At 38.2% G+C, this 21,825-nt stretch overlaps 1 protein-coding gene and 1 long non-coding RNA gene across 16 annotated transcripts in view; both read left to right on the top strand.

Annotated features, from left to right (window-relative positions):
• Positions 1-21,825, top strand: part of LOC103457040 (NACHT, LRR and PYD domains-containing protein 14-like) — an 86,223-nt gene that overhangs the window by 53,848 nt on the left and 10,550 nt on the right. For 9 of the 15 annotated variants that reach the window (XM_081601785.1, XM_081601780.1, XM_081601783.1 and 6 more), the window contains 2 exons: positions 17,764-17,934; positions 19,336-19,506. The exons of 2 other annotated variants lie outside the window; for them this stretch is intronic. In XM_081601785.1, coding sequence (XP_081457911.1) covers positions 17,764-17,934; positions 19,336-19,506 — 342 coding nt within the window. Of the gene's footprint in view, positions 1-7,051; positions 7,280-8,408; positions 8,556-9,607; positions 9,844-10,880; positions 12,673-16,101; positions 16,285-17,763; positions 17,935-19,335; positions 19,507-21,825 lie in introns of those variants that run through there. 4 more of the 15 variants (XM_081601786.1, XM_081601782.1, XM_081601796.1 and 1 more) reach the window with 3 other exon arrangements.
• Positions 19,899-20,631, top strand: LOC145549438 (uncharacterized). The gene is made up of 2 exons (XR_014085423.1): positions 19,899-20,181; positions 20,267-20,631. It is a non-coding gene; the product is annotated as an uncharacterized LOC145549438 (long non-coding RNA).

Here is a 21,825-nt window from a genome sequence, read left to right as displayed (position 1 = left end):
CACCAAAAACAGAACAAAATCTCAACCATGACAGAAGTGATTATTATCCTGCTTAAGTCAATAGTAATATGTTTTCCATTTCACTCTTTCAACTACTGAGCGCCACCAGACTGGTTTGACTGGTTTATAAGCAAATAAGTTGGTGAGGCAAACTGGGCGGCTCTGTGATGCAAATTTTCTCTCTGTGGAGCTGCAGCTTCCCCACAGCCACAGATAAACAACTATTACTGATCATATACGGTAAGAGGAACCATGTTTTCATGTGCTTCAGCTCCCTGACCAACAGTTTCCTGTCCTCTTGGCCAAATGAAGCTTCATGAAGAAATGATGAATCTTTCCAGCTCATTGCTCACTAGTGACACCTGCTGCTGAAAATGAAACTGTCGCCTTGTCACTCAAAATTAACTTCAATAAATATTAGAGCACAGTAGCATATCCACGTTTAGTGATATTAGGGCCTATTGATCCCTATTGATCCCTATTTAACTGTGTAATCTATTTTTAGTTATTAAAATGATTTGTTCCTTTAACTGTAAAGACATTTGATGTTTTTGTGTCATGGGAGTGCAGTGTTTGCTGGAGCAGACATTATTCTTTGTGTTTGTGATTTGCTTTCTAAAAAACTAAAATTCTTCTAAACATCTCAGGTTCTAATCCATTATATTTAGATTTTATTATACCAGATTAGATTTAATTCTTCCAATTGCTTCTAGTCTCTTTCTGATTTGTGAGACTGATGATAAAACATCAAATCAGCAGTGGGTGGGTCGTTATTTTATTTATGAACAGGACTTTTTAATTTCTTCTTGTGTCAGCAGTTGTTGGCTGGTGACCTTCACAGTTTTGGAAAATAGTTTTTAACAAGGAGCTGCTGATGACAAAGATTCTTCAGATGCTACTGTGACCAAACTACCTACATCAACCCACAGGAAAACACTGCGGGTTCATCTCGGTTTTAAGTAAGGTGACACAAACACCAACGGGCTTCATCTGACAATTATGTTACCTTCAAAAACAACTTTATTTGACTTCGCATCATAACATCATCTGATGCAATGAAATTGGCCTCTGTCTCTTTAAGAAGCTCCACCGTTAGCACGTCCTTTAGTATGTGTTTATTCTAAAATTGAAAATCACATAATGTGCCAGGGTTATCCATAAAGTTAGTTCCCATCTGTTGTTCCTCGAGGTGCAACTAATATGAACACAATACATGCAAATTAACAAGCTTCTTTCAAAACAACAGAATAATGATAAATAAAAAGTATTTTTTTAATCTAAAAAGACATCAAGTTGAAAATGTAAGAAGCATAAAATGCCACATAGCTCAAAAGTTCACCACAATGCAAATAATATACAAAAAAATCACATGATCAGCTGAATATTTGATTATGTAAGCTATATTAGTAATAATGAGTAAAAGGTCAGTGAATCTTTGCAGTCATACTTTTGATATTTTATGTACTAAACATTTCCCATTTAATAAACTAGAAATTTGTCCATCAAGCTGTTTTGAGGGTCAAAATTGTTGTATTCATAAATTGGGGCCATATGAAATTATACCAAGGGCTGGAAATGGCCCCCCTGGTATAAATCATTTACAGAAATGAAGAAAGCAAAAATCTTTTTAGTCAAGTGTGAAGTTTGAGATGTAATAAAAAAACAACAGATTTCAGTAATAAATGCACCACAGAAATAATTTATAGCAGCTTAAATTTAATTTTATTCATCAGTTTGCCAAAAAAATACAGTTTTTGAATTTACAATAAAAGTTTTACTGCTGCTGGTTTTACAGTGATGAATAATAAGATACTGCAACTGAAACACAAGAGAAAAGAGATAAGTATTGTGCTAGCAGCAGTTCATTTAAAAGAAATAAAAAAGCATAAATAAAATGAACACTATAAATCCCACATTCATACAAGAAACAAAAAGAAAACAATTTATTTTACAGAAGATTAAAAGAAATGTGAATAAAACATGTTTTTATCTCATCAAAGCAGGAAAAATGAAGAAAAAAGAGAATCTAGAAACACTGAAATCTATATTGAAGCAGATCAAGTCTGAAACGTTTTAATGTCACTTTGAGCAGGTTGAGTTAAAGTTTCACCCAAAGGTTGAGATTCCTCTTCCTGGAAGAGTTATAAAAATCACCTTATATTTGCACCAGATCTTACAAAATTAACACAAAAAAAAACATTCCTAAAAGAGCATGATCAGAATAAAGGGACATTCTGCTTGTTTTGGTTTTATTAATAAAAGAGAAGTTCATTTTCAACTGGAATCATTAGTAATTTAACAGTAAAACATTGTTGTTGTTGTTTTATTTAAATGCTATTTTTATGTAAAAAAAATATATCTTACAAATAATAATTCTAACTTATTTTAAAGAGACTTTGAGAAGTAAAGACATGAAATATTTATGTAAAAAATGTAAACTGTTGTTTAATTTGAGAAAAAAAAACTAGATCAGCAGAATAAAAAATTGTATTACAGTACAGGTTGAGTTCAGAAACATAAAATAAAAGCCATATATTTTTATTTAAATAGCATTTATCTAGTTTTATTAAATTTATTAACAACTAAAAATCTATTCTGCCTGAAAAATTTACAGAAGCAAAAACTCAGCCTCAGATTTTTTTCCTTTTAAATTTTTTTTCTATTCCTAATTTTATGACAAATTTATTGCATCACATACAAAATAAATTCCACTTTTAAGTGATTCTGTATATGAAAAAATGTGATCAGCCTGTAAAAAGTAAAACTGGGCTGAATCAAGATTTTTCTACTTCCGAGTTTCATCTTCAGCTCTTCAGGTTCTCCAGTTTTTCTTTTTTGTTTGTTTTTTTTTTTTGACATAAAATAGTTAAACTTAATAAACTCCACCATCCTGCTGGTCTGGACTGGGACACTGGGAACCTGAACTGGTTTGTCCTGAAGATCCTCTGATTCTCCAGCAGTCCAGAGAAAATAGAGGAAGAGTTCAAAATTAACTAAATTGTTTAAAAACTAATTGTTAACCTGCTAAATGAAGCTGTTCTTACTGCATTATTTAACATGATTTATATGAGCAGAAATTATTTTACAAGTCACTGAAACATGAATCAGCATTTTATTAGACAGGAAATGAGCTCATAATTTCAGATTTATCTTCTATAAAACACGTCTGAATTATCCCTCCTGCTGCTCATGTTTTATCACTTTTGTGGTGATAAAAAGATGCCAATATGTAACATTATTTGAAAATTGATTGACTCACCATTAGTTTGCTTTATTCTTCCAACGGCGACTCAGAATTTCTAGAAAACAGAAAAAACGTTCTCAGATAACAGCACTAACAAAATAGCTAAAGTATCACAAATGTGCCTTTATATCTGTATTACTGAATGGAACTAATATTTCCTTAGAATACAGATCATATATACTAAGTATTTTTCTTTCTCTGCTAGAAATATTGTTGCAGATGTTTGATTAATGCAGCAGAAAATGTTTTAGGAAATCCTGGTGAAATCACTAAGAAGCTGCAGTTCAGCTTCATCACTGCTGAAAACAACAGATGATTTTTAAAAAATAAAATCATGTTCAGATTAATTTAATTTCTCTCCAATACCTAAACAAACAATTCGCTGTTTATTTTCCCAAAGCAGGAAAATATTAATACTGTCAAGTAAATACTTGAATGAAGAAGAAATGTACAACTCTTTATTAATCTATTACCATTATGTTATTTACATTATTGCATGTCAGATATTTTCCCAGTATCATTCAGCTGCAGTTTAATGAGTGAAGTGAATAATTTGACCTGCTATCACTGTGCAGATTACAGATGATTATCCAGTCACTGTGATTAGGATTTTCTCCATAATCTGCCAGCTCCGCTCAGCAATCTGGGAATTTCCTGGAAAAATTTAAAAAATGTAAATTCAACAACTTTTATTATTATTATTATTATTATTATTATTATTATTATTATTATTATTATTATTATTATTATTATTATTATTATAAATAAAATTGGCTGAAAAAACATGAACATTTTCCTTAGCTTGGTTTAACAGAAAACTGCATTACTTTGCCTCTAAATAAAAACCCAGTAGAATAGCAAGATCTGGATAAGACTGATAGATGAAACTCATTCAGAACCAAACCAGAACCATCTGGCTCTGATTCTTACTGAGTTTATGAAGTGTTGCTCTCTTCTGGTTCCTCCTGGTCCTGATGCTGTATCAGATCTGGACCATCTGGACCCATCAGAGAGCTGCTGATGTCATAAAGCTTCTCTTCAGTCTGGCCACACATAAAGCTGGTAGCTCTTGAATTGCTACAAAACAAAGCTGTATTTCCTTCAGCCCACTGGCTGCAATGTTGACAACTTGAGATACTATGAGACCTAAATCCTGAACATCATGGCATGGAGTGCATCCCACTTTTCCATGTCTGCATATAACCATTCATTTTAGCTTTTAAACTGGTTATGTGTCCTGACAGGGATAATCAGTAGGCCTAGCATCATGACCTACAACAAAGATATTCATTTAGGGTGAAAATAATGACAAGATAACTCACCCTGAATTACCTTGATAGATATAATGTATGTAATACAAGTGAGTCATTAATGAAGGGGAAAAAACTCAAACCACACTTTGAGTTTAGGGTCTGGTTTGCAAAGTATGGAGTTAATTCCCCCCCCTAATTATTCAGTGAAAAAAAAAAACTAACCACAGTTAAGTAAAATAAAATTGTAATCAAAACTTTTGTAATGATTCCTTTTTTTAAAACAAAAAGTTTTGGATTTGTTTAAAAAACTTTTTTTTAATTAAATGACTAATTTTTGTCTTGTGAACTTAAAAAGTTATTTACCAAACATAAACTTTTATTTTCACACATCAGAAATCTTTTGTTCTGATTTTAGGTCCTGCTCAAGACGTCATGTGAGAATCACAAGCAAAAACTTAGAATAGCAAGAAAAGATTTTTACAACAACTAAGCTTGTTTTGCAAAACAAAGCTCTGATTTACATATCTTGCTAAATTGCAGGTTTGAATATTGCAATACTTTCCTATAACAAAATAGACCTTCAGAAAGAAATTACTAATAAAATATCTTACATATGCATAGTTGTATGCTCTACATGGAGATTTTCCTTAGCTTTGATTGTATATCTCACAATTTTGTTATTTATCATTGTTTATTAAACTCTGAAAGCTGAGAGGCTGTTAATATTCTGTCCTAGAACGCGGTTTGATAGGCCCTTTTTTTTAGCACCTGCCCCTTTAGTGGTCTCTGCACGGCCCTGCTATAAATAAAATTATAAAAAATAAACTGAAATATCATACCAGCATTCTTTTTTCTAACATGATTTTTAAGTCTAGTTTATGGTTTTACATTGTAGATATAAAACAAAATTTGTATTTTGGTCTGACTGTTAATTTTAGGGTAATTAACTGCTGACTGTCAGGAGGTGTGGTTGGTGGGGGTGAGAATGAACGCAGAGACCCAGGTTGTGATGAAGATGATGATGAATTTAATGATGAAGGCTCAACAACAGTCCAGAACAGGCAGCACCGCAGAGGTTTAGCAAACAGTAGTGATGGCCCATCTGAATCCAGGCTTCGAGGCTTGTGCCGAGTAAAAAGGGGGCGTGTCCAATGAAGCCCCGTTTCGAGGCTTGAGTTGTCTTGCTGAAAACCACGTGACTGGCAACAAACAAGGCCTCGCATTGCGTGGGTCACGTCACTGCTTCATTTTGCGTGTCGGTTTTCAAAAATAAAAGCCGCGATGAGCCGCGCTGCATCATGGGTTGTTGTCCTTTTGGTCTCGCATCAGAGGAAAATATTTGTCTTCAGTGGCCAAAATAAAATGAACATTGACCAACATATTTGATGTGTATTGATGATGGCACTCATCAAAATGTAATGTCTGTTACTGGTTTTCTCAATTGTAGATTATGTTTTTTTACGACTTTATATTTTTTGTGATTTTATGAACTGCATTGTTGCTGAAATGTGCTACAGAAGTAAACTTGATTAATTGTCTGAAATGGAGCCAGTGAGAGGAAAATCTCTGACATCTGGGAATCCTTTGAGATTATCCTCACAATAAAATTCTTCTTAGATAATAATTAACCATCCACCTCCCAATATCTCACCTTCTGCAAAGTTCCACTATTATTTGTAGTTTGATTAGCAAAGATATATCAGTCTTGCACAGCAGAAACAGATTTAATCCTGTTGCAGAACTAAAATTCAACATGTAGCCAAATATAAGAGATCAGAGCCAATTAGAAATTCAAGAAAAAGTGAATCCCCCAACATGCACTGCACTCCCAAGACACTAAAACATCAAATGTCTTTATTGTCAAATCAGTATGACATAAAATAAAACCCAACACAACCACTGACGTTCAACATAAACCAGGATTAGATTGGCGACAAATCATTTTAATAGTTAAAACATATGACAATTAAATATGGTTTCATTACTAAATATGAGTTTGATGAAAACATTGTGACAATATTGCATTTACTAATTTTTGGAAGTATGACCCAACTGAGTGACAAGGCTGTTACAGTTTCACCAGCAGATGTCACTAGTGAGCAATGAATGCAGCATCGAGTAATGAACCTTTTTGCAAAGCAAAGGGCTGGAAAGCTTCACTGCTTCATGAGGCTTCATTTGCCCATCACTAGCAAACAGCTAATACTGATAACTGAAACAAGAGCTAAGCAAACCAGGACTACACAGTTCAACAGGAGAGCTTCAACATACGACATAAGATGATAGACGAGGATCTGACCAAGAACACAGACAACAGGTGAGACTAAATACACTGGGAGGGTAATCACAGGGATGAGACACACCTGGGATCAATCAACGGGGAAGACGCAGAAACAGAGACTCACAGGATAGAAACTGAACACAGAAAAACCTTAAATACAGAGAAACACGGATCATGACACTGACATTACAGTATTTTTCAATTAGTTTTACAACTTCTTATATTTTCACAATACATTTCTGTGTTTTCTACATTTAATAACTTTAAAATTATGTGAAATTTGTGTTTCTTGAGTTTTGGTAATTCCATGTATTTTCTACTGTATTATAATGTTTTGGATGTTACAGTCTGTAACTGTTGGTATTTCAAAAAATTACTTTAAATTGTACAGACATTTTTTACAGTGTACATCAGCAGGTGAGCTCCTCCTCCTCACCTGCATCAATCAGATCACCTGGATCGTCTCCATTTTGTGACCCAGACGTCTCAGCAGCAGGTCCAGTGAGTACACACTTTATATAAAACTGGTTCTGACCCGTTTTCAGGCTTTTCTCTGTTTCCGGGTCAGAGAAGCGAGAACAGACCGAACCTTTCAGTCACAGTTTGAACAAATCTGAGCAGCAACTTCTGCTGTTTAAATATAATCTCTGTTTGTGTAGAAGTGTTTTAATGTCAGATTTATTATTGCGCTGCTGTCATTTAAAGCTCTGAATAGAAAGTTTGTCACTTTTCCTCTGGAAATAAACGTCTTTAAGTTTTGACGCCTGTTAGACAGCGAGCGACCTGTTGGAGGTTATGATCTCAATGTTGATCAACAGGTTTGTTGATGAACAGGTTTGTTCTGCCTGTTAAACTGCTTAACTATTTAAATCCTAAAATGAGACACATCTCTCCTTCCTCTGCAGTCTGGGGTTCATCAGAAACTGATGTTTCTCTGATCTGTGGAGTCAAACCAGATTTAAACTCAACAGATTTCCCTCTCTTCCTCCTCTCTGAGTTGTTTCTTTTCCAGTTGGACTTCTTGTTTCTCCTGGCAGCAGTGAGAAACTCTTTGTCTCTCTAAGCGCTGCTGGAAACCTGAACAGATCTGCTGGGAGCTGAGAGTGATCAGATCATCCTCATGATCTCCATGGAACACCTGATCCTGAATCTCTCTGATTGTTGGTCCGTCTGGAAAATATTCCTTCCACATATTCCTGCCTCTCTGACTGAACCGACTCTCAGCAGGAGGACTGGCAGCCCATCTAAAGGAGGTCTGGACCCCAAAGGTTTCAGAACCGCTGCTTTAACTGAGCCCATCTGTTCAGGACCAACACATCACCACTTCATAGGAAATGTTCACTCCTTCATTCACTACATCTGACCTCACTCTGGATGTTTCTGCAGACCTGGAACATGATTCCAGTTCAGGTTTCAGGTTTTAAATGTTGTTAATAAAGTCAGAAGTTCTCCAGAAGGTTCTGGTTCAGCCATCAGACATCAGAAGGTCATGAAGAAGTGAAGGAGAGAACAATTCAAACCCAGATGGTTCCTGCTGGATCAGGTTCCTCTGATCCTCTGAACACATGATGGGATCAACTTTCTGCTGACTGGATCACTGGGAACTGACTGGCACTGGTTTCTCTTTCAGACTCACTGAAATCCAGAAGATGGAAGATTTGGACCTAAAGGAGGACAGAGCAGAACCTCCAGGATCCGTCTGTCCCTCTATGAGGAGTGACCTGTCCAAAGGACAACCTCCTGACTTCTGCACTCAGCCAGAACCATCAGGCCCAGAGTAAGAAACCAGTTTCTAACTGATTCATGTGACTCTGCAGAGACCAACCAGGGTTTAAACTTTTATTTCAGCTTAGAAACTGATTCATGGGACCAAAACATAATTTTAAATCATTTGATTCATACATCTCATCTTCTCATTAAAGCCAAAAATGTCTTAAAATGTTTTATTAACAAATAGTTAATATTAAATGTAACACATGAATAACACATTTTCTTTTTAATATATTTATTTCAACATTTGGTCAAATTCTGGTCCTTGGTACCAGTTCTGAACTAAAATCTCTCTTGTAAATTAATCATTAAATTCAGATATTTTGAGATGTAAAAATGTGAGTCCTTTTAAATAAAACACAACTGTATAATAAGTTTTAACCTAAAGTATTAGACTTTTAACGTGTTGATCACATCAGAAAAGATTGTGTAAAACCAACATTCTGCATAATTTCTTTAGCTATTTACACAAACCAGATGGAAATCAGAACCAACCAGACCATCTAAATAAAACAGGAACTGGACTCAATAAAGATGGACTGTAACTAAACTACAATTATAATCAATTAATCAGGACAATAAAACTACAAAGTGAAAACAAAACCAAAGTCCAAAGAATCATCATGAAGTCAGATTTAGCAAGAAATAAGACAAATTTAAATAACTTGTTTTTGCTCTGCTAACATGTCCAAATAATGCTCTGTCACAGTTCAAGGCTCTTTATAAAGTTGTTAGATAAATGCAAACTGGACCTGAATCCTGTTTACTGGTGCTCCACCATTAAATAATGATCCATGTTTCTACACTGGAATCCAGATCAGAATCAGATTTTGGTCTCTGAGCCTCTGATGGAAACAGTTTTCTACTCAGACAGAATAAAGATTTCAGACGGACAAATACAACCAGAGAAAGATCCATCATAACACCAGATATAATGAAAAACTTCAAACCAGAGATCATCAATGTTCTGAGGTTCTGTTCTGACTCAGCTTCTGGTACCAGGACGGCTCCAGCCTGTTGTTGGTGAACTATTTCAGAGATGAAGAAATGTCTTCACAGAGGGAGGAAGAGGAGCAGCGTTGGTGAGGAGGAGCAGCCGTCGTGCTGTGCTTTGTGTCAGGAGGTTCTGGTGGATCCGGTCTCAACCAGCTGTGGACACTGGTTCTGCAGACAGTGCATCAGGTCCTACTGGGACCAGTCTGCTCCATCTGGACCCTCCTCCTGCCCCCAGTGTGGGAAAAGACCCAGAGCAGGAGCTGGACTGCTGACAGCCAATCAGAGCAGCTGTGCTCCAGGTGAGACTGAACACGTCCAATCAGAGCTTCTTCTATTGTCTGTTGGACCAATTCAACGTCTTTAGTTGGGATTTGGACATTTAAGGTTTTATAAATCTTCATATGAACTAAATTTGTGTATTTCCAGCTGGTGTAAATATTTTTACTTTAAGTGACTCTGTTCTCAGCTCTTTGTGCTAATTGAATTAAAACTGAACATTTCATTAAATCTGATGATCATTTTGATGCATGAACTAGGCAGCTGATAGGTGGCTAATGTTGTTCCTATTGTGTGTAAAAGTCAGTCCCAGGATCTTTATAGAAATTCACCACATTACTCAACTCTGACTAGATGAAGAGCACAGAATCAGTAACTCTAAAAGGAATCGACAACAGTGATCACACAGCACTCTGAGTACAACAGCTGCCTGCTAACTGTTGCCCCCAGACTCAGATTCTTGAGCCCACAGCGCAACCTAGTGAGCAAAGACGAAATATAATACATAGTTGGCTCCTGCAGTGCATGGAGACAAGAGGGTGAAAAAAGCAACCTGCTGCACTTCTGATGTTACGGAAAGAGGGAAGGAAAGTCTGGGACAGAAACCTTTATTTACTCTGATGGTATAGCACAGATTACAGTTTATATATTTCCATGTAATTTATGTAATAATTCTGAAAATGTGTTATTTACCTCTAAAAGACTAAATCTATTAAAAATTTATGTCATTTTCAAACTATAATGTTTCTTTAAAAACATGCGATCCAGAGATCTGATGGCGGAAAAAACATTTTAAATGTGAACATTATCAGATAAACAAGAAGTTTCTTTGGCAGGTAAAATGTTTTTCTCTAGATTTCCTTAATTTTAGGCTGGAAAAGCAGAAAACATAATTCTCTTCCTCTTCTGCAGCTGTTTGTGGGAGAAGCACAGATAGAAACAGTAAAATAAGGAAATGGAGACATGATGCTGAAGAGTTCATGTTGTGTAAAGCTGCTGCATTTAATGAACACGTTTCTGTAAGGTTTTTTTAATTTATCTGATCTGTTTTGTGAATCAGATCCTGACAGAGAACAAATTCTGGTCACACAGGAGGTTCTAAAGGATCATAAGATCAGTCTGAGGAGGAGATGTGAATGTGTGACTGAAGGAAGTGATGAAACAGGAAGTAGAACCCTCCTCAACAGGATCTACACTGATCTCTACATCACAGAGGGTCAGAGTGAAGAGGTTAATACCCAACATGAGGTGAAGCAGCTGGAGAGAGCTTCCAAGATCCAGAACCTCCATGACTCTCCAATCAGGTGCCATGACATCTTTAAATCCTTCTCTGACCAACATGGAGCCATCAGAGTGGTTCTGACCAACGGCGTCGCTGGTGTTGGAAAAACCTTCTCAGTGCAGAAGTTCACTCTGGACTGGGCCGAGGGCTTAAAGAACCAAGATGTCAGTGTGGTGGTTCTGCTGTCCTTCAGGGAGCTGAACCTGATCAGAGATGAGCAGCACAGTCTTCTCTCGCTGCTCCATGTTTTCCATCCAACACTCCAGAAGCTCCCAGCAGAGCAGCTGGCTAAATGCAAACTGCTCTTCATCTTTGATGGCCTGGATGAAAGCAGATTTTCACTGGACTTCAACAGCAGGCAGCTGGTTTCTGACGTCACACAGAAGTCATCAGTCAACGTTCTGCTGACAAACCTCATCAAGGGGAACCTGCTTCCCTCAGCTTTCATCTGGATAACTACCAGACCTGCAGCGACCAATCAGATCCCTCCTTCATGTGTTTCCAGGGCAACAGAAGTACGAGGCTTCACCGACGCCCAGAAGGAGGAGTACTTCAGGAGGAGGTTCAGTGATGAAGAGCTGTCCAGCAGAATCATCTCCCACATCAAGACCTGCAGGAGCCTCCACATCATGTGTGGAATCCCAGTCTTCTGCTGGATCACTGCTACGGTTCTGGAGAACATGTTGACCTCAGAGCAGAGAGGAGAGCTGCCCAAGACCATGACTGACATGTACTCACACTTCCTGCTGGTCCAGACAAAGAGGAAGAAGAACAAGTACCATGGAGGACATGAGACAAGTCCACAGGAGCTGATGGAGGCTGACAGGGAAGTTCTTCTGAAGCTGGGGAGGCTGGCGTTTGAACATCTGGAGAAAGGAAACATCATGTTCTACCAAGAAGACCTGGAGCAGTGTGGTCTGGATGTCACAGAGGCCTCGGTGTACTCAGGAGTTTGTACAGAGATCTTCAAAAGAGAGAGTGTGATCTTCCAGAAACCAGTTTACTGCTTTGTTCATCTGAGCATCCAGGAGTTTCTGGCTGCAGTTTACATGTTCCACTGTTTCACCACCAGGAAAAGAGAGGTGGTGGAGAAGTTCCTGGGAGAAAAATACAGTGAAACATCTCTGGAGGATTTCATGAACAGAGTTATGTCTAAATCCTTCTTCAGTAAAAATGGCCACCTGGACCTGTTTGTTCGCTTCCTTCATGGTCTCACTCTGAAGTCAAACCAGAGTCTGTTAGAAGGCCTGCTGGGTCAGACAGAGATCAGTCCAGAAACCATCCAGAGAGTCATCAACAATCTGAAGGAGATGAACTCTGATAGAATCTCTCCTGACAGAAGCATCAACATCTTCCAATGTCTGATGGAGATGAACGACCTCTCAGTTTTTCAGGAGATCCAACAGTTCCTGAAAACAGGGAATAAACTGTCAGAGATCCAGTGTTCAGCTCTGGCCTTCATGCTGCAGATGTCAGAGGTTCTGGATGAGTTGGACCTGGAGAAGTACAACACATCAGAATCGGGCCGACTGAGACTGGTTCCAGCTGTGGGGAACTGCAGAAAGGCTCGGTGAGTACAGATCAGTGATGGCATAGTGACTTTGAAAAAGTAATTTTAATCAGATTACTGATTACTCCTTGAAAAAGTAACTTAGTTAGATTACTGATTACCTGATTTGGAAACTAACTAATTTACATTAAAAGTAACTTCTTTAGTTATTTCAGCAGCTGCTAACAACAACGCTCCACCACCTGTGAAAATTACATTACGCTTTGCCAAAACTTAATTGTAAGTTATTTTATAATGTAACATCAACAATGTGTCTCCACTGAAGGGCAGATTGTTTAATGGTTACAACAACATAAAAAACTGCAGTAATCTTTGTTTTCCTCTATTGTCTGGAAACTCTAAATAGTATTTTACGCCCCAGCCCTCCCTGCCCCAGTCTCCAGGTTCTGTGTTACGGCCCTGTGTTTGCTGACATGGTGCAGCGCACAGAGCTTTTCCTGCTGCACACAGATTAGTGACACTTATCTTAATATTAATGATTATAATGGTGTTTAGTTGCACAACTTTATAGACTCATTCATTCATGTCTGTTTTCACGTTTATTGCTGTTCATATTAGTCTCAATGTTTGCAGTTTTCTGGAGTTCAACTTGAAGCTCAACGTCATTCACAGCAAATATTAACTTGACATTAACAAAGACACGGCAGGACGGATCATCTTTGAAATGATGGACAGGGAGAGTCTGACTAAAACTAACTGGATGTCAGACAAATTCTGGGGTTTATTATGCGTTTCTGCTTATTTCCAAACCCAAATGAGAAACGTCACGTTCAGAAACAAACCCAAAAAACTGCAACCAGTGAATCATTAAATTTGTAAGCGACTTTAGGTGGGTAACCCCATGATCACCAAGTCTTCTTAAAAGGTAGAGTCTCTGAGAACAGTTCTTCAAAATATATTCAGTGTTTTCAGCAAAGTTGAGCTGACTGTCCAGGAACGACCCAAGGTATTTAAAATTAGCCACAGTTTCAACAGTTTGGCCATCGAGAGAAACTGGAACCACTTTAAGGTCTTTAGATAATTTAATTAGCTCTACATTCTTAAGAGAATGAAAAATTAATAATAAAGACTTTGCGGTATTCTGATTTAGTAATGTAATTATATTAGTTGTGTTATCACCTCCACGCCACTAGAGGCAGTACCAACCCCGAAAAGATGCGACTAAGGAGCAGATTTAGAAGTTCACCAAAAGCTACAGAATTTGGTAAAAACTGTGAGCTTTGCTGAAGTAATTAAAGACACAAGTTCAAATCCATGCTGAGAGAGGAGCTCCTTCAATCAGGGCTCCTCCACAGCTCTGATTGGCTAAGCAATGTAACGTGATCCTCTGATTGGCTCAGCAATGTAACGTGATCCTCTGCAGCAAGTGATGGCAAAGCGGGGCGTCATCACGACTTTACACAAATGTGTCTTTACTTCCGTGGCAGAGGCTACGCCGAGACCGACTCATCGAATCCCTGGGGTTCGATGGAACCCAGGTTAAGAACCACTGATCTAAACATTCAGCTGCTCCAGGACAGCATTGCTGCAGCTTTTAATATTTAGAGGTTTTTAAACATATTCCACTTTTTATCAGTCTTCATGTATAAAATTCTATAAAACTGTTTTTCTGAAAGATCCAATCAATCAGACTCATTCATTGGGCTGCTTCCCCATAATTCACATCTTTAGATCTTTGGCTCTTTTAAAAAAAAAAAAAAAATCTGTTTAGGTTTGATGGAAACTTGGACCATTAAAATAAACTCCTGCATCAAAGTTGTTGCCCTTTAATCCAGTTGGAAACTTTGTGAACCAACTTTTCTTCTGCCCACTAGTTTCCTCTGAGTTTATAAATGAATGGATTGTTCTGTAACCTCTGTCTGCTGCCAGTCTTGGTCAGGATTCTCTTGCAAAAGAGATTTTCAGTCTCAGTGGGATTTTCCTGGTGAAATGAAGGTTAAATAAATAAATTAGTGATTGTTGTCTGCTGTCATAAAAAGTCATTTCTGGAGGAGTCCTGGTTTCTGTCAGATCATCCCAAAGCTCTGAGAATCAGCTTCCAGAGCTGGAACCATTTTCCTCATCAACTCTTCATCTGCAGCCTTTATGAATATGTTAATATCCATAAAGTCTAGGAGAGACATGAGCTGCAACACTCTAGAGCAGCTGACCAAACTGTTGGAGACCAGGATCTACTTTTTCTCTCACTAGCCGGCTGAGATCTACCACTCACCCACAGAAACTGTAAAATAAACTTAATATGTAAATATACATCAGTTATTGCAGACATATGGAAGTGATAGAAAACCTGATGCAGTTTCTTCATAGGTGAGATTCTGACACTGGGAGGAGGTTACTGGTTTCTCAGTCAGAAGCTAGTTGTAAACCTGAGGCCAGCAGGTATCAATCAGTTATGGCAGATGTGAACTTTGACCTCAATATGAGAAGTTACAGACTGATAGGAGGAACCAAAGAGTTGAGATAAAATCTTGTGAAGTTGGGATATTTTTCCTCCAACAGGATCCAGAGGAATCAAACCAGATGTTGGACTGGATTTAATTTCAATGTCATTTGTGAATGTTAGAGCCTCAATTTTAACAGTGGAGCTATAAAGCTTGAAAAAGGTTATTATTTTGGAGAAAATCTCATCAATATCAATATTTCCACAAAATAAGAGAAAAAAATAAATATCATGTTTGATGGAGAAAAAGCCTCTCAGACTCTGAGCTCAAAGTGAGATGCCAGAGAACCAAACTAATATTTTATATTAGACAATTAATTTAATTCCACATAATTATTGAAGTAGGAGCCATTTGTTTGTTACATACTGAATGAAATATATTTGTCCTATTTTATGTTTGTTGTGAGTGACTAATACAACTGAACGAGATAATTAGTCCAATTCTGTCATTTATTGAACGTTCAGAAACTACAGCAGGTGTAATGAGCCACAGACAAACTAGAGAAGTGGAAGTTTGTCTAGAAAATGGATGAATAGAAACTATTTTCTGATCATCACCATCCGCTCCACCATGTTGGGTCTGTTAGAATATCAGATCCACTGGTTTCATCCGTTCCTTCATCTTCCAATGAAAATCCTGTTTTAAAGTCATGTGATGAAGAGCTTCTGGTCCAGATTGTTGCTGCAGCAGTCAGAGCTCAGCATGAAGAAACAGGGAGGTTTGCCAACAGGCAGCCAAGATGGCCACCGCTAAAACCTTCAGTTGTTCTGAGAACATGAAGCCTGAACTATTTGAACCTGTTGCTCAGCTTCTCTATTAAATGGATCTTTGACCAGAACCAGAACCAGGATGTTAATTATGAAATGATCAAACTCAGTAAATTGATGTGAAGACCAGATGTTCATCAGATGATATCAATGTTATCATATGTGTTTATATAGATTATCTGGTTTAATTAGAACTGACTTTATTTCTTCTCTAATCACAGACTTGGTGGCTGTAAACTCAGAGAGGCTGAATGTGAAGTTGTGGCTTCAGCTCTGAAGTCCAACCAACATCTGACTGAACTGGAAATAAGTCAGATCTACATAGATGGAAACATTACAGACTCTGGACTGAATCATGTGTGTGAGATCCTGCAGAGTTCAGTCAGTAAAGTGAAGAGTCTGAGGTTTGTTTTCTCTATTTATCCTAAAAAATATTTCATTGATACTTTAATATTTATCTTCACATTTATTCTGTTTTCTTTAAAAACAATCTGCTCTCAAAATGTCAGAATATAATTTCTAAAATCTTTTGTTTTGTAAATGAATTATTTCCTTTTTCAGACTTTGAGAATATTGATTTTTATTATTAACGTTAAAATGTTTTGGGCTGATGAACAAAAATAAGTTAAATAAGTCAAAGGATGATAATTAATGATGGAGATGTTTCAGTTTGTTCTGAGAAAGATTCAGATGATCAGATTGATTTATTTCTCTTTTCTTCTTCACATTAATAATGAAAAGTTCCTCCAGAGTAAAACCAGAACCAGACCAGTTATGTTTTATAACCAGAAACTATAACATGAATAAAAACTGGCAGCAGCAGCCGGTTCCTCCAGCTCAGCTTTGTCCTGAAGCTGTGGTTCTGTTGGACCGGGTCAGAGAAGAACCGTCTCTTCAGTCTGTCAGTCGGTTGGAGCCTCAGAGACGCTTCATCAGGTCACTGATCAGAAACTTTAGAACTGATTCAGAGTTAATCCATAATGTTTCTGATTATCAATAATGATCAGATGTGATCAGTGGTAAAGGAGGCCTGTGTCTCACTGCAGCAAACATCTGGTCTTCGTCTCCAGCTGTCCTCTGTCTCTGCTGTCCATCCTCTGCTGGGATGTCACCAGATAGATGGACCACAACGTCTGCTTGTTGGTGATTGGCTGAGCTGTTGTCATGGCAACATGCAGGTAGCCAGAAGGCAGCATAGCAGCTTCTAGACCAGGACTCTTCAAATCCAGGCCTCCAGGTTTGGTGTCCTGCAGCCTTTAGATGTTTCTGCTTCAACACCTGAATGAAGTGATGAATTGTCCCTCAGGACGCAGTCAGGTTCTCCAGAGTCCTGCTGAACTTTGACCTCATGATGGGACTCAGGGGTTTGAAGGTTGCAGGACGCCGGCCATCGAGGCCTGGAGCTGAAGATCCCTGGTCTGGACCGAACCAGAATAAGTTCTCCAAGTATTTACTGTCCCCATAGTTCAGTAAATACTTTGACTTTAGAACAAAGAACTGAGAACCTGATCACCAGCAGAGCAGCGCCACCTGGTGGATCAACAGAGTCATAGGTTTCTATCAGATACCTGAGATAAACCAACCTTCACTTTGATTCTGATATGAAATTATGTTAATATTTAAAAGTCCATTTTAATTCCCGACCAGAACCACTGAAGGCCCGACTGAAATATTCTAACAACACGTCATAATAACATGTTCTGGTTCTGCTGGTTTGGACTCTATAAACCAGTTTTACTGGATCAGATATTAAACATCAGTTCATCATGTTTCTTTTACATTCAGTGAAATTAATTTTCTACATTTTTATCATTAATTTGTTCATATTTCAGTTTTAACCTGCATCCTGTTGCTTCAGCTCACATCTTTTATTCTTTATGCAGATTGATGTTCTGCAGGTTGTCAGAGATCAGCTGTTCTTCTCTGGCCTCAGCTCTGAAGTCCAACCAACATCTGACTGAACTGAACCTGAGCCACAACGACCTGAAAGATTCTGGAGTGAAGGAGCTCTGTGGTTTACTACAGGATCCTGAATGCAGAATACAACGATTAATGTAAGAAACCATGTTTTATTCTGGATCTGATGTTTGTGATGTGAAAGTTGTGTTGCCACTAAACTGCAGACAGATGCTGATATTCTACTGATCCACTCTGAGGATCTTCATGGTAAAGTCTGCTTTCTTCTTCTATGGTTTGGTCCAGTTAAAGTTTCTGTGTTTTATAAAAGCACCAGCAGTTCCTCCTCCCACCATCACATCCAACCAATCACAGCGTTCATTTCACAGACACCAACCACACCTGCAGAGAGAAGGTCAAAGGTCAGATTGGAGACTAAAGGCTGATAAACTCTGATATTAGGATCATTAAATGTCTTAATATCTACAAACAATCAGATATAAAATCTGATAAAATGTCTTTATGTCCAAGACAGACTGAGGCTGAATTCACTAAATAATGATGTTCATCCACATCTCTGACCTTCTGATCATAAATGATCAATAAACCATAATTGATAAAACCACAAACTTTATTAGCCTGTAAAGATGAACAGATGTAGAAACATCAGGAATCAGTTTGACATTTAAAATGAATCTGAACTGAAATATTAGAGCTCAGTCCAACAGAAACAGTTACATTTTAATACAGCAGCATCAATTTAAGTCAATTATCTGAAAATAATATGTAAATATTTTCCAAGATGTGAATAAATGTGAGGTAAACAAAGTATTCCCTCCTTTCCTTGGTTGTTTCTAATCTCCAGATTAACACATGAATAATAAACACAAACAGCTTCTCTTTAAATCAGTTCAGTGTGGAATAAAAATGGTTTCAAAATACCTGAGATTGTAAAAATATTTGCTCCTCTCTAAAACTGGAATGTAAATCCTCTAAGCATTTTGTATTCATAATTTCTGCATATTTGTGTTTGCATTTGACCAGATAGTTACAACTATCCAATGTTAGATATTTTTACACTCAGGTATTTTGATTCTATTTTCACTCCATAGTTCAGTTTCCACTCATGTGTTCATATGTTTATGAATGAGTGAAGTGTAATTATTGCAGCTGTTGATCCTCCAGATGATGAATCACTCAGTTCCTCTCAATAGCAGGTTACTGTCACTGTGGAAATGAGCTGCTTCATTAAATCACTGCAGCTTCATTAACAGCTCTAATGTCACAATTTATTTCTTAAAGTGCATTTTAATTCCCGACCAGAATCACTGAAGGCCCGACTGAAATATTCTAACAACACGTCATAATAACATGTTCTGGTTCTGCTGGTTTGGACTCTATAACCCAGTTTTACTGGATCAGATATTAAACATCAGTTCATCATGTTTCTTTTACATTCAGTCAAATTAATTTTCTACATTTTCATTATTAATTTGTTCATATTTCAGTTTTAACCTGCATCCTGTTGCTTCAGCTCACATCTTTTATTCTTTATTCAGATTGAGGAGCTGCAGGTTGTCAGAGATCAGCTGTTCTTCTCTGGCCTCAGCTCTGAAGTCCAACCAACATCTGACTGAACTGGACCTGAGCGACAACGACCTGAAAGATTCTGGAGTGAATGAGCTCTGTGGTTTTCTACAGGATCCTGAATGCAGAATACAACGATTAGAGTAAGAAACCATGTTTTATTCTGGATCTGATGTTTGTGATGTGAAAGTTGTGTTGCCACTAAACTGCAGACAGATGCTGATATTCTACTGATCCACTCTGAGGATCTTCATGGTAAAGTCTGCTTTCTTCTTCTATGGTTTGGTCCAGTTAAAGTTTCTGTGTTTTATAAAAGCACCAGCAGTTCCTCCTCCCACCATCACATCCAACCAATCACAGCGTTCATTTCACAGACACCAACCACACCTGCAGAGAGAAGGTCAAAGATCAGATTGGAGACTAAAGGCTGATAAAACTCTGATTGTCAAGTTTTTGGCCTCTTCAAACCGCCTCGGCTTCTGCCCAAACTTGAAAAAGACTTGCTCCCATCAAAGAGACGCTGGAACGACTCATCTCAGTGTAACCGGGTGGTTTTACTGGAAAACATAGTTTACTTCCATTGGTTGTAAATTCCCACCCGTTTTTGGCCCTTGAACACATCTGGGCCACGCTCCCCACCTTCACTTCCGGTTGCAGCCTTGCCGGGCTCATTAGTGTATATAGGCACCGGGTGTGCACGCCAATCTGAGTGTGTTTGTCGGGTCCGTTGTGTTGCAGTTGGCTCTCAGTCAGATGAGCGCTGGCGCCGTGCTCATCGGGTTGCTGGAGAGTGTTCGGATCGTGGACATTTGATACTGGTAGGACACATGGATTATTGATGTCACTACCCTGCCTGTCTATTATTGTCAGCAGATGCGTTATTGTTTTCTTTTGGTATTGCAGATTGCTGCTGTTGCCTATTGTGCTCCCACACCAAGTGCATGGGTTTTGTAGTTAGATGCTCTTAAAGAATAGGTCATCTTTTAGGGATGGAGTTGTAGCACGAACAGCGCAGAACCAGAATAGTTTATAGCTCCTTATTTTTATTAGATTAATGGGCACAGCCTTAGGACTGGGTTGGGGAAATGTGGGATTTGTTTTTCTTTTGTCTAACATTATTTTGTGTTTCTACTAATTTGGTTTGTATTTGTTTGTGATTCCAATTGCTTCTAATCTTGTCCTGGGGTTGAGCTTTGAGTTTTAATTAGAATAATAAATGTCTACTTTTAATATGGTAAGAGAATGTATAAATAAAAAGATATTTTGTATACTATTTCTGTTGCATCACTCTCAGCCAGACCTACCTGGGTATTATTAATAAGGAAACTCTAGGCCACTTGATATTTCAGTGGTCTACCACTTGGCTTTAGAGCCACGTCCTCAGTCACAATCCGGGTTCTTTCCCCCGTGTTACAATTTTCTGGCGTTGTCGGCAGGATCTGGCTTTTGGAACAGATAGTATACCTATTTCTACATTTCTTTCTGATATTGAATGTGTTGGTTCTGTGGTAGTGGTGCTTTAGTAGAGAGCATTATTGCTCTATTTATTCATTTTTTGGAGCGCTTGGACGGTGGGAGCATAATAGTGCAACAGTAGGCACATCGTGGGACCTGGCCGGATATTTCCGCATGTGAACAAGGATCATCGTTCCTGGTGCGATGGCTGAGGAACTTCAAGAACTCCGAGTTCGAGTCCAGCAGTTGGAGGCCGAAAGGAGCCGCCTGCAGCAGGAGAGGGATTCTGCACGAGCAAATTCAAATCAACAGGATGATGAACAAGCTGACCCGAGTACAAGTGGAGCTCCAATGAACACTGGGACAACTGATCACATAATCTACCTGCCGAGGGAGCGAAAGTGTCCAATCTTTCGAGGAACTCATGGTGTCGGGGTGGAGGAGTGGATAGAAGAGGTTCGCACCAGCATGCGAGTCCGCCATGTTGGACCCACAGATCGGGCTGCTTTTATTTTTGACCATCTTGAAGGTGAATCTCGAGATGAGATTAAATATAGATCGTCAGCTGAACGTGAGAATCCAGAAACTGTTTTCACCATTTTAAAAGAACTGTATGGTTGCCAACAGTCATATGTCTCATTACAGGAGGACTTCTTTTCACGGAGACAATTAGATGGTGAATCTTTACAGGAATTCTCTCATTCATTGTTTTGCTTGATGGACAAAGTTAAATCCAATTCTCCTCATGCTATGGCAAATGCTGACATTTTACTTCGTGATCAATTTATTCAAAATGTTAGTAATTCTGACCTGCGTAGAGAGCTAAAACGTTATGCTCGTGATAATCCAAGGTGTACATTACTGGAGGTTAGAGCTGAGGCCATTACGTGGGAGCGTGAGGGCGGGGTGGAAAATAAAAATGGTGTTGTCCCCTCTTTTTGCGCTGTACAGAGTGCCAGTGTGTCCCCTCCCCAAATTGACTCTCCTAGTTCTGTTGCCTCTCAACT

Source organism: Poecilia reticulata, chromosome 20 (assembly GCF_904066995.2).
Source record: "Poecilia reticulata chromosome 20, P_reticulata-male-v2, whole genome shotgun sequence".
Lineage (NCBI taxonomy): Eukaryota > Metazoa > Chordata > Actinopteri > Cyprinodontiformes > Poeciliidae > Poecilia > Poecilia reticulata.
The sequence above is the reverse complement of the archived record's forward strand: the minus strand, read 5'-3'. Positions and strand labels throughout refer to the sequence as shown.